The following is a 19,453-nucleotide window of genomic DNA, read 5'->3' as shown; positions in this document are numbered from 1 at the left end:
TAATTTCAGTTTATTGTTTCTATTCAAACTGGGGTGATGAAGTTAGGTTTAACAGCTTGCCTCATCACAATCTGAATAGAAACAATGAACTGAAGTTACTTCACTTATGGAAAATTGTTCTATATACATCCCACCATAATCAATATATTTTATATAACTTGTTATAAAATATCATTAGGAATTAAAAGTACTTTACTTTAGACCAGGCATGTTAAACACGTGGCCTGTGGGCCACATGAGACCCGCCGACAAGTAACATGCAGCCCACAAAACTTTGTAACCAATATTGTTATTTAACTTCTGACAATACTGATTTAAATAAACATAGTTAAAAAATTAACATTTCTACTTAATATTATTTTATGTGAAACTACTCTGCAATTTCTAAAGGAAATAATGTTCTATTTGTCATTTCAAAAAATCTTGTTACACCACTGCATAAATATCGAATTTTACCGAGCAAGTCTACGTACATGGCTACATCTGCTGACCATAGCAATCAGAGGCTAGCCATTAGCAATTTTCAAGTTGTAAGAAAGTGTAGTGTTTTCTTTATAATTAATAAAGAATTTATAAAAATAATGTTGAAACCTTCAACCAGTATGAGTAAAATTTTTTGAGACCTATTCCCTTGCAAATGATGAAAGTACAGATGTATGGGATATTGCTCAGCTGGCTGTTTTTATTCATGGATGTGATATGAACTTAGAAGTGAAAATTGAATGAATGCAATTTTAATTATTAATAATTTTTTATTAATTATTTTTATTTATTAATAATTAAAATTATTAATAATTTTAATTATTTTTGACATTTTCATTGCATTATTCATCAGCAAACACTATGCTCCAAAGTTTTAAATATTGGAGATGTCCTAAAAAAAGTCAGTAAAATTGTAAATTATATTTGCACGTGGGCTCTTCACCAATTTAGTAACTTTCTAGAAGATATAGAAAGCGAATATAGTGATCTACTTTATTATACAGAAATTAGATGGCTTTCCAGTCAAAGTTTTAAAGCGATTCTTTGAATTGCTGGACAAAATTACCATTTTTTTAGAAAATTATGAATTGAAATATCGGCATTACAAGTCACCTTAGTCAACTTAATCTTAAGCTACAAGGCAAACATCATGTAGTTACCATGTGATTTAACAATATTAACATTTTCAAACAGAAATTATTACTTTGGCAAAAAACAAATTCAAAAAGAAAATTTATCCCATTTTGAATGTTGTCAATCATTATTACAAAAATCCCCGAAATTGAAATTTTCAGAATATGCCAATCAAATGAAGTTATTAGAAAATGAATTCGAAAAATTTTAAGAAATATGAAAATCAGTTTCACTTTACTTCTCCTTTATCGATTGATGTTGAAACTGTTGATGACAATTTACAGTTCGAATTAATCGAAATTCAGTGTGATTCCATATTGAAACAAAAATATATGGATGTTGGAATTCCAAAGTTCTATAATTATTTATCAGTCGATCGATATCTCAATGTGTTATGTGCAATTAGGCATATTTTATCTATGTTCGGTAGCACATATTTATGTGAACAACTATTTTCAACTTTAAAGAATAATAAAACTGCAGAAAGATCAAGATTAACAGACCAGCATGTGCAATCAATATTGAAAATAACTACAGCTCGACAAATTCAACCAAAATTTGAAGATTTTGTTAATGAAAAACGTCTTCTTCAAAAAAATTATATGTATAATTTTATTTAAATACGTAAACTTTATATTTTATATGCATTTTTGTAACATGGTTGTATTTTGTACTTATATACTCTAATGTTAATATTAAAAAATCTGTTTCCTCTTTATTTCGAGATTTTCTTTCTGTTGCAACCTGCAACTTGATGTATAATTCTTAATTTGGCCCTTGGAGGTAAATGAATTTGACATGCCTGCTTTAGACTGTATACACCTTTGTCATTTATGTGTGGTTCATGTTCCCATTATTGAATGTGCATATTGTTTTGTCGCTTGTGCTTGTTTAATTTGCCCTTGATACTCGGGCAAAAAAAAATAAAATTTTCCCCAGTGTTAATTATTGTATTTAATTAAATGTAACCAGTATTTCTAAAGAGAAGCACAATGATTATTGGACTTTAGGTGGGCTTATAAACATCATTCATAACTCAAAATGTAAGGATTCTAACACTAAAAAGAAAAGGAGGGGAAAAAAAAAGAGTAAAGCGCGATTTCATTATTTTTATAGCAAATACTATTCTGAAAATTAAACTGCAGATGTTATTAATTAAATTGCCAAGAAATTAGATTCTTGTTAAATCATTTATCTAATTGTAAGCAAACAAATGAAGTTATCTTCACAACTAGGCTACTTGTATATAGAGGCTGATAAATTCACATAAATTGCCTTAGTGTCTCTTAACGTAAAGCACACTACCCCTCAGGGATGTATATTGCTATGCATTATGGTAAGGGTCACTACCTAGACCAGTTTCAACCTTTATTGAAGTCATGTATTTCCCATATACGAGTAGTAAAAAGGTGTATCACTTTATTATTAAAATACTCTGAATAAGAGATAGTTATAGAAAGTTTTTTCTATTCGGTTAAAAATTAAATTAAACTTACCAAGAAATTATATTTTTGTTTAATCCTGTTAGAACTGTTAACAGATTTTTTCCCCAGAGTATATCATACTACAGCAGATGAGACAATGCAAACAAATATGTGGCTCAAAATCTGAATATAAATTTGAGTATAACCTGAACTGAGATTTTTGTAAGAAACATAAAACTCCACTTAAAGTGGTACTATTGGAAAATTTATCACTATTAAGTTTAATTCAAGGTTTCACAGATCTGATAGTAACATATGCAATAAACATCACAGTTTTCAGAATAAACCAAATGTAAAGAAAGAAGACAATCTGAAAGTTGAAAAAACAGATTAGTGAAAGACCAAGACAACAGACACAAGAAGATACAGAAGGGATCTAAGAAACCGCCTCCTGGCAACTTTAAAAAATTTAGAAGCGATTTCAAAGCCAAATGTTTTCTTTGATAAAATGGATGCTTTTATCCATTTTATCAAATGAAGAGGAGTGTTAAATAACATGATAGAAAGCATAAGAATAAAACACTTCATAGAGGGGGGGGGGGTTGTGATATGAATACAATTACTGCTGTGTGTGTGTGTGCGCGCACTGCTCATATTGTTACCAAATATAGTGTTGAATTGTGATAGATTATGCATCTTAGAAATTCCAATTCTTTCACAGTTCAACATGAGTTTCCCCACAAACAGCAAAATAAGCACATATGTTTGCCTCTGGGTAATATATGAACGCCGTGTATATATGTATAAATAACACTAAGATAGAAGTGAAGAAATATTTAATATGAAAAATATATGAGACTTAACTTGTTTTGCAGAAAATCTAATAGAGAAATCTATTTAGGGTATTAATTTATTTAAAGCAATTTGTTCATGTATTATAAGAAACCAAAGTGTATAAGCTAGGGTCCAAGGGTCACATTTTAGTCGTCCAGAATAACGTATGGCCAGTACAAAAAGGAAGCTGGAACGCTTTCTAAGAAAACATGCCACGTGCACATGGATGTGTGCAGAGCGTGCGAATCTCAGAGATTGAAGTGGGGAATATAAACGCCCCACCTCACACACACGAGGCTTTTTGGTTCCTGTTTCCTGACCTTGTGGATGTTGGCTCCCGGTCTCCACCAGCGGAGAAGATTCTAGGCTGGCCGTGAAAGTTATGAGTCGTCTGCCGTAGCATGCGAGTAAGGGTTAGCAATTTCCTCAGACCAGGATGGCTATGCTATATCATGCAATGGTAATCCAGATGTGTGCCTGCAATACTAGTGAAAGTCCTGAGCGCTACATAGCCTTTCCAATTCAGAGATTCTAGCCATGCAGCTAGCGTATCTGACCCAGATCAAGACCTTAAAGGAGCCTTGATGTACAGACAAGGCTGAAGAAAGAACTGAAAGTCATTCTAGGAACGGTAATGTAGATTGTCATATTCTGTTTTCCAGTTGAAGATTTATGTACGAAATCTTTAGGATATTTTGTGTAATGGATTTATTGTAAGGAACTTTAGGAACCATCCTAATTTAGCATTGACCTATCCCTGTTAGAGAAATATTTCCCTAGAAGGGATTTGTATAAGAGATGATTGTGATATGTTGAGAAATATAACAAGTGACCACGTGAGTGATAAAGGATAGGCTACATAAGCTAGAAGTTTGTTAAGTTATACATAGAAGTGGCCGAAGTAATTTGTTCATGTATTGTAATGTTAATATTGAAATTGAGGCCTTGCTAGCAACACAATATAGTTAACCATGCATTTATGTTTTCTCGTGTGTAATTTCTTGATTTAATAAATATGTTTCATAGCATTTGCCTGTGTCCAGCTTGTTATATGAATTCAAATAGCCACTCATAAAATTACCATCAAACCTAGCGGGAGGGACCCACGAGTATAATTTGATATTTAGAGCCACGACTGCATGCTAAGATAAAGAGAACAGAAATTAGTTTATTTATTGTTGGAAGTTTATTACTGTGTATCACTCTGAGAGAGTCACTTTGGATAAGAGCCTCGTCTATCCTCAGTATTGGCTGGCACTGTTAAAATATAAATTTGTCAATATTTATCAGGTGAACCGTCTCAGAGGATATGTTTAAGAGCAGCGTCTCATATCCTAATCATAAATTAAATTACACATGACTAAACTTAAGAACGGCCTAAATTTAGCTTGTTTAAAGAAAGGGAAATTTGTATGAGTGAGTAAGGTATATATAACTAACAAGATTAGATAAAGATATAAAGGTAATATAGTTAAAGAATATGCAACCCATATAAAGAAGTGGTACATAACAATAGCAAGATTAAGTTTGCATGTAGTACATGCCTAATTAGTAAAAGCCAATAAGAACTTATTTGTATTTATTTATTTTGTGAATTCCATCCACAAAAGGTTGTTAAACCTATACCTGGGTACAACAGGTGGGCCAAGGGCTAGATAAACTGGGAACCCATTGCTCTATAGACTAAGCACAGATTCAGGTCACTTTAGGCTTCCAATAAGCAGGGTGGTGGTCTCATACCAGAAGAAATTCATCTGCAACAAAGTGAAGTGCTGTACACCTACTTTCCTGTTAAAGAAATCTGAATCATCATTCAATGCTAATCATCCAAAACCTTTGTGTTTGGGAAGGGTTATCCCTTCCATTTTTTATTATCAACCCCCTTCTGTTTTGCATTTTCACTCTCCTCTTGCTTTATTCTGTTCACCTATGCCTTGGTGACCATAGTTACCATGTACCCCCCCCCCCCTCTTAGTAAGGTCTTGCTTAGTACCTTCTCTTCTAATTTTCATATTTTATTTTAAATATAAGTTGGGAAAAGGGATACCAGTACAGGTTTTCACTAAAAGGTGCACTTTCCAAATATAGGCTGATATCTATTATACTTATAATATGAATATCAAAGATAGTATGAGTACTACTTTAACAAATCAATATTTCATTAACAAAAATATTTAGAGAGCAACCTTTATCATTAAAAAATTTAAATTAGAAAAACTTTTGTCATCCAGGTCCAGTAAAGATAATTTATAAAAAATGGAAAATCCAGAGGATTTCATCACATTCCACCATATTTTGTTTTTATTTACCTATCACTTCACAATGAGCAATCATGAAGTGTCACAAGACCAAAAAGAGCCAACTTACTTCCAAAATAGTTCCATGTTCTATTCACTGACAAGTCAGTGGAACTATTTTGTTGGATTCAGAAGAAGAAGAAAGTCAGAAAATTATATCAAATTTTTATTTGGCACTTAAACATAAATATTAATGATTATCAATGAAGTTATGTAAAACTATTTTTGTTTTTACATCATTTTAAACTCATGAACCCATGAAATCATTTTAGAAAATGCATTAGACCATTTTGTCTAAACATCTGAATAATGAAAACGGCATAAATAATTCTGAAATTTCAAAAAATAACACAACTAAATGTATTTGATCAACAGAATTTTTATAATAGAACAAGTTCAATAATTTTTTTCTCAGGTTTAAAACTTTGTCACTTGCACCACTTTGTAAGTAAAGCTCTCAACTTTAATAAGAAATTCCAAATTACCCAAAAAGCCCTCTCACTTTACAAGGATTATTCTGACCAACTCAAACATTGAAAAACTCACTCCTGAAGAGACTAATAATAAGCTTTACAGAAAGCATTCTACTGAAAAACATCTTTAAAAATACTATCACCATTCTATATGTATATGTTATGCAATATCATAAATAATTAGAATTTGATAGTAACTTTCAAACCCACTCAGCAATATCTCCTCTCCTCTTATTCACAAAAAAACCATAATGAGTGTGTGTAATAAATTCCTTACAAGTTCAAAATTCAGACTAGGAGTGTTCCATCAGGTTGGATGAATTAAAAAAAAATTCTACAGCTATACAAATCTGGAATACTATTATTCATAAATCAGTGAAAATTTAAACCATAACGATCCTATTTACATTTATAAAAATTTAGTCAATTTTATGTTAAGCTGATCTGTCACATCTATCCTTTCATATTTTATTTTGTCCTTCACTTCTTTTTCTTTTTAATAAAATCCCATCATGGAGAAAGCAAGTACTAGATAACAGCAAACATCATCCATAGTCAAAATAATGAGCAATATCTCTGATTACTGGGAAGGATTAGGATCTTTCTAGGATACATGACTGTATCCTAAAAAACTGCTAACAATGCTTGCATTATAAAAAACACCCTATATATTATTATACTTATATACACAAACATACATATATATTACAGCAAAGGTAATCAAATATTCTGTTTCAATAAAAAAATTGCACCTCTTAATAGTAAGAATTCTGTACATGGATAAATATCTATTGCTGAAGGGATTTTTCATACAGTGGAGACTGTTCATAAAAAGGCACGGTAACTAATTTTTTTTTTTATTTTTCCCAAATGAAGACAAAAGCGAATCATAAAAAGTTAAATGTGAACCACATATCGTATGTATGTGCACCCACCCATACACAAATACACACCACACATTAAATGCAAATAACAAAGCATAATTTTTTATGCATTTCTTAATTATTCTAAAAACAAATGTAAAAGCATACCGAAATATTTTTTCTTTTCACGATAAATTATATTTTAGTGTCTTATGATCTCATCTAAAGATAAAAATAACTTAAAAATAATAATAAAAAAATCTTTGGCACCTACATACAGGGAAAAAGTCATATAAAAATGTTCACTCCTGCTAAATTAGTCAGGAAGAAAGCTTCATTAATAGGATTAAAAAAATGCACAGACAGCAGATCACACTTGTTATGATCAGTATTGTGTTTGCTTGAGTTTTTTCCGTGTATACATATATTTCTAGGAATGTTTCTTTGCAATGATGTCCCCCCCCCCACCTTCTTTTAATACCATGCTGGATCACTAACGTGTGTACTACCAAAATAATAGATCTTCGGATGAAGATGACTGTCTGTGCAGATAAATGCTTTAGCAATTTCAAATAAGAGCAGCACCAACAAATGAAGATGAAATGTGTATAAAATGAATTGTTCAATGAGTCCCAGGCAGTTGATGCATGTTGGTGATAATCACAAACACCATTTGTTTGGAACTTACAGACATTACAAATAGTGCTAATGACCTTTTACTGCTTCCTTCGCTGCCACAATAAGGGGATGTAGACTGGCTAGAGGCCTTGCAAGCTTCAAGAATGGATGCTTTAAAATACACAAACATGAAAATTTGATAAGGATTTTAAAATTTTTGAATCTTTTGAAGCTAAGATATACTTTTTTTCCCTTTCTAGACCAAGGTTTAGAAAATCTTGTTCCCTGTTCTAGAAAACTATGCATGGTATTTTCTTTCATGTCATTTCAACATGTCTGTTCTGGACATTCTATCAGGCTAAATGTTACTACAGAAATTTGTCGTTTGACTCACTTCATCCATGAGACAAAAAATCTTGTTAAAAACAAATTTTATTTTTATTCCTTTATATAAAACTTTCTGTCACTGCACTGCTATAGTATTCAGTCAGAATATACAGAACATAACAGACAGTTTTCTGCCATGTATTTGATGAGAAACCTTAATCAAAAGCATAATAGAAGAATGTATAAGGAAAGGCTTAAGTGTCATTCATTATTCATAATAATACTTAACAGTACAACCACCAAGAGGGGGAAAAAAAATACATTTATTAACCTCACTAATATTTCGCTCATTTTCTACCCAGCATCATCCAGCCACAATGACAACTGTGACAGCCACACAGCACTAAACTAAGGAATTGTAGAAACAATTTAAATTGTAACTGACATCTAACGTCCTTACATGGCACCAGCTTCCCATTCATGTGCTGTCTCTTACCTAGAAGATTGACTACCATGATGTGACTCATAGTCAACTATGGGCATAATGATATGCGGTGAGAACCCTATCTCTTCCACATATTGTCCTAAGTATTCATGGCTGTAATCCGTGTGTGTTCATGGGGAAGGTTAGGGTTGGATAACTACAAAATTAATTAAGAGAACTCCAGCTATTAGGTGTGAAAATGATATTCACCCAGATCTTGGGAGAGTGCTTCATAGCTGATAAGGATTCTAATAATAGCATCTCAGACCTTTAACAACTTCAATGTAATATAGATGTTTTTCTCCATCTCATCCTATGTGAAGTAGTATCCAGAGCATGGTCTGCCAATCCTGAGCTCAGTTTCGAGGGCTGTGTCATTTTAACAAATAGCCTTGGCTCATTGAATAAGTGTTTTGAGGAAGTCATACTAGTAGAGTGGTGGTGGTGTGATTGTTTATATCAATACCTACCAGGATGAGTAGGTTTTCTATAGATGGAAAAGGATAATAAGTCATTAGGAAGCCATGTCAGTAGTGTTTTTATAAAGGAGAGGCTATTATTACATTCTTTTTTCTATGGTGAAGTTTATTTTAGGATATTGATTGTTAAGATGCACCAAAACGTATCTACATGTGCCTGGACCATGAGGTCAAACAGCTAACACATCATCAATATAGCACAGCCAAACCGTTGATTTTAGTGTAGATGAGTTGATTACATTTTCAAAATGTTCCATATAGAAGTTTGCTGGTGTGTGTTGAGGGAAACTCTAGCAGTCCCATCTAGCTTTTTTTGTATATTTTTCCCTTCTATAGAAAATAACTTGCATGTATGGTGAATCTGAAAAATTCAATTATGTCAAGGGAGAAATGTGACTTAAGGTTATGGGTCTCTGTCAATCATTATCATCAAATTTCTGACATGTACCCTCAAGGGGTGTATAGGATAAGATAGTAGTATATGAAAAATTTACATCATTATTAACTTCTTATCTACAATTTTCCTCCAAAGCAGTCTGTTACTTGTCAAGACTCCAACATTATCAGATCTTATATTTCTATCGTCTAAGGCACTTTGTACCATATCAATCCACCTATATCTTGGTCTTCCGCTGGGGCGTTTTCCCAGACCCAACCTGGCAGAGAACACTGGTTTGGCTAATCTTTCCTCACCCATTCTGTTTAAGTGACCATACCACCAGAGATTAGCTCTGCTAACGCATTCCTGGATGCTGACAATGTCAAGTTCTTTCCTAATATCTTCGTTTTTAATATGATATTGCCATTGATGCCATCTGTTCATGCCTATAATCTTTCTCAGGACTCTCATATCTGCGGTCTCTAGTCTTTGGTCAAGTGTTTTACTTCTGACCCAGCTCTCAGATCCATAAGTTAAAACTGGTTTGAACACTGTCTTGTATACAGCTAATTTAGTGTTCTGACTAATTTCTCTCTTATTCCATATGAATTCATTCAGTTGACTTCCTACCATACCAGCTTTGTTGATTCTGTTGTCTATTTCCATATTTAATTTACCATCTTCACTAAAAATCGTGCCTAAGTAGCTGAAATGTTTTACTTGTTCCACAGGTTCTCCACTCACAATGCAGTTGATGTTTTCAGTGCTTCTGCCTATTTTCATTGTCTTTATCTTTTTAATGCTGACCTTCATACCATATCTATTACAACAGTCATTCAATTTAGTCAGGAAATCTTGCAAACTTGTTGTGGATTTATTTAGAAGTATAACATTGTCCGCATAAAGCAAAGAACTGACATTAACATCTCCAATTCTGATATCATGTTTAATAACACTTTCCTTCATAACATAATCCATATAAATAATAAATAACTGAGACAAGGATGTACATTATCCCTCTCTGTTATTTATTATTTATATGGATTACGTTATGATTTAACAGATTTAACATTAAACCATCTTCCTGTACTTCCTTCAATTCTAGCTGCTGACTTGCAACTCAAATAAAGACTAAATATTGCTTGATATAATACCCCATTGATACCATGTAACTGTAGCGTATTGAATAACTTCTCTCTTGGCACCTTATCATATGCCTTTTCCAGATCGACAAAACTTAAACAGATCTTTGTTATATTCCCATGCTTTCTCAACTATTTGTCGTAAAGTGAAGATCTGATCCTGACAGCCTCTATTTGGCCTGAATCCAGCTTGTTCTTCACCAAGCTTTTCTTCCACAATTCTTCTCAACCGTTTCTCAAGTATACTTGCATAGATCTTGCCAGGAACACTCAGTAGGGAAATACCTCTGTAATTCTCACATTCAGTTTTATTTCCCTTTTTATATATGGGTACTATGAGAGCTCTACTCCAATCTTTGGGAATTCGTCCCTCTGTCCAGGCTTTCTGAACTATGCAGTGCAGCCACTGTAAGACTCTTATACCACCATACTTCAGCATTTCTGGTCGAATATCATCAACTCCTGCTGCCTTTTCATATTTCAAGCCTTTGATGGCTTTTTCTACTTCAAGAATGGATATGTATTCCTGACTATATGCCTGGTCAGTGTTTTTTACCACTGTGCTATCACTGCTTGTTTCATTTAGTAATTTTTCAAAGTAATTATTCCATAATTCAAGAATATCTTTTTCTCCGGTTTTCCTGTGACCTTTATCATCTCTAATTCCTTTTACAGTTCTTTCCTCCATTTCTGAGCTTCTTCGACAACTTCCAGAATATCTTGCCACCTTCTTGATATTTATTTTCTATGTTCTTTCCAAAGTCCTCCCATGACTTTTGTTTAGCTAGTTTTACACAGTGTTTCTCTTTCTTACATTTGTCTCTGTATTTTCTAAGAGCAAAAGCTGACTTATTTTCCAGAAACTTTTGATATGCTTTCTTCTTTTCCTTCACTGCCTCTTTAACTTCTTGTGTCCACCATGGAATTCTGATTTTTCTATCCTTGCAGACTATCTCACCACATTCCTCTCTGGCTAAATCAATCAGGGTTTTCTTCAAGGCTTGCCACTGAATCTCCAAGGTTTGGTTCCTGTTCTTCGCTTTCTTACATTTGTCTCTGTATTTTCTAAGAGCAAAAGCTAACTTATTTTCCAGAAACTTTTGATATGCTTTCTTCTTTTCCTTCACTGCCTCTTTAACTTCTTGTGTCCACCATGGAATTCTGATTTTTCTATCCTTGCAGACTACCTCATCACATTCCTCTCTGGCTAAATCAATCAGGGTTTTCTTCAAGGCTTGCCACTAAATCTCCAAGATTTGGTTCCTGTTCTCAAACTCGTTCATTTTTGATTCCACAATCTTTGTGTATTTTAGTCTACAGTTCACATCTGAGAGCTACTCAACTTTTATTCGCTTTAAAACTTTCTTACATGTTATTCTTTTCAATATGACATTCAATTTCATCATTTTGATATCATTTTGAATATAACATTTTGTATTTACTGCTCAGAAAAATCTCACCAGTTTTTGTTTTTTTTTTGTTTCAGTCACCCCTATTATGTCGATCTGGTACTTATCTAATTCCTCGGCTAGCTACGTTTCTTTGCCATTCAGGCTTCTTATGTTAATAGTACCGATCTTTAACTCTGGTGATGTTGAATTGGGATGTGCTTTCAGATTTGTTCCAGTAGCTGACTTTTTTGCTGTTCGCCCTGGTTCCCTGGTGAAAACAATGGGGGCCTTGTTTAACCAGGCGACGCCCCAGCCGGCATGAAATTTTGTCATGTTGTACCATCATTTCGTATATTGGTTTAAGCCAATAAGAATACAATTTGGTCGGCTAAATCCCAAATTGCCAGCCCATCCTTGTTCGTTCAGTATCCAGGTAGATATCCAACAGGGTGCACCACGAGAAGGTGAGGATTGGACATTAGGTCAGAGGCCCTGGTCGGTTCTCCACATTCTTTAAACACTATGTGGAGGTCTCCTCTCAGTTATACAGCTTTGAACATTAAGCACCCCAGGTCTCTGTCAAAGCTATATATATTAATGAAAAGGGAGGTGATATCGAAACTAACTATGATGTCAGAATTAGATTTTCTATTAATATTTTAAAGTGCAGAGTTTGTATAAGATGAGGGAGAATTGCCTGTAACAGAGGAAAGCGATCTGAATAAATGTTTAGCCAGTTTGAAGGTGGGGCTGTCTATGCTGTCTACTACTAGACAAGGAAGGGGGTGGGAATTGGGTTTGCGAATTTTAGGGATTCCATATATCCAGGGAGTTTGATATGATAGAGTTTAAGTTTTTTGGCAATTTCTTTAGGCCAGGATTTAACTTTTTTTTTTTTTTTTTTTTAATAATGTGTACACTTTTTTCTTCTTGGATTTTATAGGATCCCAATCTATGACCAATAAGCAGAGGAATCTTTAAGAAGTTGATTCATTTTTCTGTTGTATCTTCTTGTTTTATTATGGCAGTAGCATTTCCAAATACAAGAATAAACAATTTCTTGTAATTAAAGCCAATAAGGGAAATGCTACTCTCATTATGAACCAAGAAGTACAACAGGAAAATGAGTAAACTTCTTAAAGACTCCTCTTCTTCTTATCAGATCATACATTGAGATCCTACAAAATCACAAAAGAAAAAAAGTGTACAAATGTAAATGCACCAAAAATGTATGTAAACGTGTCTGAACCATGAGGCCAAATATCAAACACTAAGAATTATAGATGTAAACACATCAACAAAGCACAGCCAAACTATTGGTTTCAGTGTGGATGAATTGATTGCTTGGTTTTCAAAATGTTTCATACGGTAGTTTGCTGGGAAGGGGGGGGGAACCTCTAGCAGTCCAGACATATTAGATATATTTTTGGCATATCATAACAGCCAACATCTTAAAATAAACTTCACCACAGAAAAAGAAAGTAATAATAGTCTCCCCTTTATCGAAACTACTGACATGACTTCCTAATGGTGCATTATTCTTTTTCATCCACAAAAAACCCACTTATACTGTTAGGTATTAATATAAACAATCACCACAACCACCCTACCAATATGGTTTCCTCAAAACACTTACTCAATGTGCCAGGGCTATTTGTCAAAATGACGCAGCCCTTGAAACTGAGCTCAGGGACCTTTGCAACACCTTTGTAGCCAATTGTTACAGCCCATATAAACTAGATAAAATATTACATACCCCCACTCCCACAAATCTCTCCTGCACCCAACACATGATCACAGTAAAACCATTCCCATCCCATATGTTAAGGGTACATCAGAAAAAATAGTCAAAGTTCTCTGCAAATATGATGTCTATACTACTTTCAAACCTTTCATTCAGCTAGCTACTTTTATATGTTCTCCTAAAGATCAACTACATCCTAGAATGTATAAAGTTCCTAGAAAGTTCCTAAAGTTCCTAACTTTATACATTATACTTTAGTCTATCTACAGTTAACATTCACCAACACAAAAATTACATCCGAGATCATCTGTATGGCAAGTCGGGATTGGTAGACCATGCTCTGATATTACTTCCCATAGGATCAGATGGAGAAAAACATCTATATTATATAGAAGTTGTTACAGGTCTGAGACACTATTATTAGAATCAGCATCGGCTATGAAGCACTCTCCCAAGATCTGGGAGAGTGCTTCATAGGTATTATTTTCATAATAGCTGGACATCTCTAAATTAACTTTGTAGTTATCCAACCCTAGATGTCAGTTACAATTTCAATGTTTCTACAATTCCTTAGTTTAGTATAGTGTGACTGTCACAGTTGTTATTGTGGTTGGATGATGATGGGTAGAAAATGAGAAAAATATTAGTAAATTTAATAAATGTATTTTTCTCTCTCTCTTGGTGTTGGTTATACTGTTAAGCATTATTATGCATTAATAGAAGGTGAATGTATGTGGACTTCTAGGGTTCCTGTCTTAAGTAGTGCATGACAAGGTATATCCAATGCCAAAGGTAATATTCTCAGTAGCTCTTTTTGGTAAACTACAAATGCTTCAATATATTTGGCTATAAAAGATGATGATCCATAATATCTTCAATATCCGTTAATTAATATTACCAAATAGAAGCCTTTTAGGCTCTATATTCTAGTATTTCTAAAATAATTTTCTTATTTTACTGCAGTTCAATGAGTGCGCTGACAGTGATTTTCCCTTGACTTTAGAACATTCTTTGAGCATCAGAGCAAGAAACAAATGTTTTCTAATGTGAATATCTGATAATCAAAATTGCCTTAGATAATGTAAAAATCCTAAAGAAAAACTTCAACATAAAATAAATTTGTTTTATTTTGTAATGTTTTTTTTTTTAACAAATTCATGCAAAAGCATGTTTGCTTACTGAAGCAAGTTCTGTATTCCAGAATACCTTTGTTCAGTACATCATATGAACAGAGAAAAAGAAAGTTCTTGGAATGATCAAATTCTGCAGAGGTATTATAAAACTCTACAAGAGTACTTGTTGCATGAATTCCTAATACCACACAATGGAATACTTGTGATCTGATATATCTTAGCTATACATTTTGTATGGGTTGCATATATCTTAGCTTCAAAATAGTTATAAAAATATTTAAGCATTATAAAAAACAAACAATTTGTACAAAATGATATAAATCCAAGACAAAAAGCTACTGGTTCAAATTCAATTACAAAATTTCTTAAGTTACTTCTCAAAAAATAGAATTGTATAAATGGTAGCATGCAACATCATTATATTTTATTATATGCAATGATGTGTAATATACGAGGGTGGTCTGAAAAGTTCTTGGCTTTGACCATAGATGGCAACACTTTTGGCAAGTTTTTTTTTTTTTTTTTCTAAATTGGTACATCTGTCATAAGCATCCATGTGAAATTGCAAGCCTTTCTATCAAGTAGATTGTTAGAGCTGTCTGAAGCAAAAGTGTTATCTGTATCCCTTGAAATGGATAAAACTGAGTATTGTGCAGTTATAAAATTCTTTGTAAAAGGAGGTTTGATGCCAAAAGAAATTCATTCGAAGTTCATAAAAGTTTATGGGCACTATTCTCCTTCATTTTCAACAATTAAGAAATGGGCTGTCGAGTTTAAACATAGCCGTACCAGCCTTGAAGATGATCCACGTGAAGGAAGTCCAAAAAGTGTAGCAACACCAGAAATCTGATCGTGCATGAAATTGCTGAAACTACAGGCATTTCAAACAAACATGTAGGATATATTTTGCATGAAGAATTGCAAATGAAAAATCTTTGCGCAAGATGGGTGCTGCGCTTGCTCACAGCAGATCAAAAATGCACTTACATGAAAATCTCTGAACAGTGCTTGGAGCGTTCTAACAAGAACAAAACTGATTTTGTGTGTTGATTTATTACTATGGATGAGACATGGATTCACCATTACACACCAGAATCCAAACAGCAGTCAAAACAGTGGACAGAAGCCAGTTGTTCAGTGCCAAAGAAGACAAAGTCGGTTCCATCAGCAGGAAAGGTCATGGCATTGGTGTTTTGGGATACTAAAGGTATTTTATTTATTAATAATCTTGAAAAGGATAAAACAATAACCAGGGAATATTATTCCAATCTTTTAACCAGACTAGACAGAAAAATTCGTGAGAAAAGACCCGGTTTGCAGAAGAAAAAATCATCTTTAGTCAGGACAATGTACCTGCCCACAAAGGTGTTTTGGCAATGAGAAAATTAAGGGATCTACACTATGAATTGTTGGAACATCCACCCTATTCCCCAGATTTAGCTCCCTCTGACTTCTATCTCTTCCCAAAACTAAAACTCTTCCTCGCTGGTCAGCGTTTTTCTTTGAATCAAGAGGTGATTGCAGCTGTAGAGGGGTATTTTGCAGATCGTACTGAGAACCACTACAGGGATGGGATAATGGTGCTAGAGCATCGCTAGAATGAATGTATTAGTCTTAAGGGAGATGATGTTGAAAAATAAAAATAATATTGAAATTATAAATTCGTTTTTTCATTGTTAGGCCGAGAACTTTTCAGACCACCCTCATAAGTAATGAACAGGGCTATACAAGTGCCAGTACAGCCCTGTAGAAATAGCAATTCCTTCCCTAGGACTTAGCTCTAGAAGAAAGACTGGTATAAGTTAAATTCCAGTCACTAACTAGAGATAATTTTTCTAAGCCTTTTTATTTTTAGGTAGTTTTCTAAGTTAGCTAATCTTTGGCATAAGCAATTAGGTTTTTTTTTCTTCCAGAAAAACACATTTTACTCCAACAATCCAAGAAAACTGATCACAGAACTAACACTATTTCAGAAAATAATATATATCTCTAGGAACCATGAGATGGCAGAAGTTGTCTGCCATATTCATATCCCTAGATGAATATGAAATCATTCTGGCCTCGTTGGCCAAGTGATCAGTGGGAAAACTGACCACAGAACTAACACTATTTCAGAAAATAATATATATCTCTAGGAACCATGAGAATCATGCCACACTTATATCCCTAGATGAATATAAAATCATTCTGGCCTGGTTGGCTAAGTGGTCAGTCTATCTGCTCTCCAACCAACAAGCTGCTGGTTCATATCCCGGTATGGAGGTTTGTGACAGTCTTGAAAAATTTATACTTGACTAACGTTTTTCCAGATGAGGTAAATAAGTGAAAATTAAATAAAAAAAATACAACCCCCCCCCTTTAGTATTGGTAGATTAAAGGGGGGGTTGTATTTCATCAGAGAGTTAAAAAAAAACTCATTTTGAAAGCATTTCAAATGAATAAACAAATATACACACACACTCAATGGACAAAACATTAGAGATACCTAACAAACAGCATGTCAGTCCTCCTGTACTCTCCAAGGCATTGATTCCACCAGTTGCTGGGGGTAATTCCAGCCATGCCTGTTGCAGCATTACCCACAACTGCACCTTAGACATCAGTCCCAGATACATGGATCTGATGTGTCACTCTACAGCATCCCAGAGAAATTTGATGGGATTTATATCTGGGGACTTTGGGACCACTGGATGTCCCAAACTCAGATGAATGTTCCTCAAGCCATGCTTTGGTGGTTGTGGCCTGGTGGAGGAGTAGTGCAATATCCTGCTGAAACAGACCATCAGCTGCAGGATGTGTGAAGGCCATGAAAGTGTGTAGGTGATCAGTCAGCACATTCTGGTAGCTTGCAGCATTTAAGGACCTCTCCAGACACACAAAGGGACCTAATGTGTCACATGAAAAGGCTACCCAAACCATCCCAGAGCCTCTGCCTTGAACAGAGCTGACCTAGCATGACAAGGCCATGGCTTCATGCTGTCGAGCACACCTGCACTCTCCCTTCAGCACCGGTACAACTGATAACAGGATTCATCAGACGACACGACTCTGGTCCGCTCAGCAGAGGTCAAGTTTTGATGATCCCAACACTAGGCGAGGCAAAATGCCTGATGACGAGCTATGAACAATGGTACATGATCAGGGCGCCAGCTTCTGTAGCCCATGATATGCAGGGTATGCCACACTGTTCGCTCTTTGATGCTGCATAACCTCCGACATTGAAGATGGATGTGATTTATGCCACTGTTGCCCTGCCGTTGGTCTGTATGAGCCTGGACAGTTTACGCCAACCCCAGTCATCAATGGTGTGTGGTCAGTCACCACTTGCTTGTGAGACATCCATTGATGGTATACTTGCAGTATAGCCTTGATATGGTTGCCTATGAGAACCCTAGGGTTCTTACCACTTGGGCAATAGAACGACCCAAGTGTCTTGCACCGATAATACTTCCATGATCAAAGTCGCTAAGATCGGCACATTTTTACCCATGCTCAATTAACAATGTACTTGTAAGATACATTGTTAATTGAGGGGGAGGTCATCTATGAGCTGAACTAATTTCCTCTGGACAGTATTCTAAGGATGGGTGGATGTGGAATTTGTTTAGAGCTAGAAGTGAGGTGAAAAACACCATCTTGAGAGGAAGAAATGTCTAGTTTTTTAGAAGCTGAGCAAGTTAATGATCCCAGGAGAGGCTGGAAATAAATGTTAGTCTAAGCAATGATGTGATTCTGTCTGGTGATTTGATTAGGTGATTAGGATAAGGTGTGCTAAGATCCCTTTTGTGAGAAAAAAGGCAAGACTGAATTTTGGTGGTGGCAGTGAAGATCACCAGATTGTCCTTGCTACATTGAAAGGTGGCAAGGAGATTGTTTAAGGCACTAGTTGATTTTGAAGCATGGTACGTCAAATGAATAGGATGACAGGAGAGCACTATCAGCAATACTTTGAACAGGATCAGCAGGTGATTGAGAGCAGATCATTTATGCATAAGAAAAAGAGAGTCCGGAGGCACTCCTGCATTGCTGGCAAAGCAACAATAGAGAAAGCTGGCTACCAAATTACATGTGGCAAGAACACTGAAGGATAGCATTTTGTTTAGCAGGCCTTGATGCCAGTGGTGATCAAATGCTCAGTAATACTGAACAATTCTATAGCATATATCCAGTGTGAGTGATATAGGCTAAGAGGTCTGCTGCAGATCTTGATTGACAATCCTACTGGTGGTGAAGATTATGGTGGACTACTTCTAGGCAGTGGAGTAATTGTTAATACAGAAGGTATACATTATTTTGGAAAGAACTGAGGTAATGGTGATTAGTCAGTAGTTTGATGACAGACATCTTTTTTTTTTTTTTTTTGGAGAAATTTGGATATATATATATACTTGCTTCTGTGCAACAGGACAAGTATTTCATCTAATGTCCAATGTTTAAGAGATGCCATCAAGAGCAGAAGACTTTTTAGTGTACAAGATGTTTAGTATTCTGATGTCTTTTTGCCAAAATATTACAGGAGATATATGGTGCCCAGATTCTGGTATGTCAGAAGGTGATTTTACTGTCATTTATGCAGGATCTCTCCCTATGAGGCACCATTAATGGAACTGATGCTTTTTTTTTAAAATGCTCTTTTTTTTTTCATATATTCTTTGCTCTAATTCTTTTTTTATTAACCAATATTTCACAGACCACCATAACTGGGATCAAGTGCCTTGCATTGTCATGTGGTGTGACCGATGGTCATCT

The 19,453-nt window shown here is 34.7% G+C and overlaps 1 protein-coding gene across 5 annotated transcripts in view; it reads right to left on the bottom strand.

Annotated features, from left to right (window-relative positions):
• Nucleotides 1-5,836: 5,836 nt before the first annotated feature.
• Pak (serine/threonine-protein kinase PAK 3-like protein) overlaps nucleotides 5,837-19,453 on the bottom strand; it is a 392,921-nt gene continuing 379,304 nt past the window's right edge. For all 5 annotated transcript variants that reach the window (XM_090410869.1, XM_090410868.1, XM_090410867.1 and 2 more), the window contains one exon: nucleotides 5,837-7,796. In XM_090410869.1, coding sequence (XP_090266995.1) covers nucleotides 7,713-7,796 — 84 coding nt within the window. In that variant the 3' untranslated portion in view covers nucleotides 5,837-7,712. The remainder of the gene's footprint in view (nucleotides 7,797-19,453) is intronic.

The sequence above is a fragment of the Typopeltis vanoorti genome, chromosome 21, assembly GCF_054136105.1.
Source record: "Typopeltis vanoorti isolate ZY-2024b chromosome 21, IOZ_Tvanoo_1.0, whole genome shotgun sequence".
Taxonomy (NCBI): domain Eukaryota; kingdom Metazoa; phylum Arthropoda; class Arachnida; order Uropygi; family Thelyphonidae; genus Typopeltis; species Typopeltis vanoorti.
Note: the sequence above shows the minus strand (reverse complement) of the source record. Positions and strands in the feature narration are given on the sequence as shown.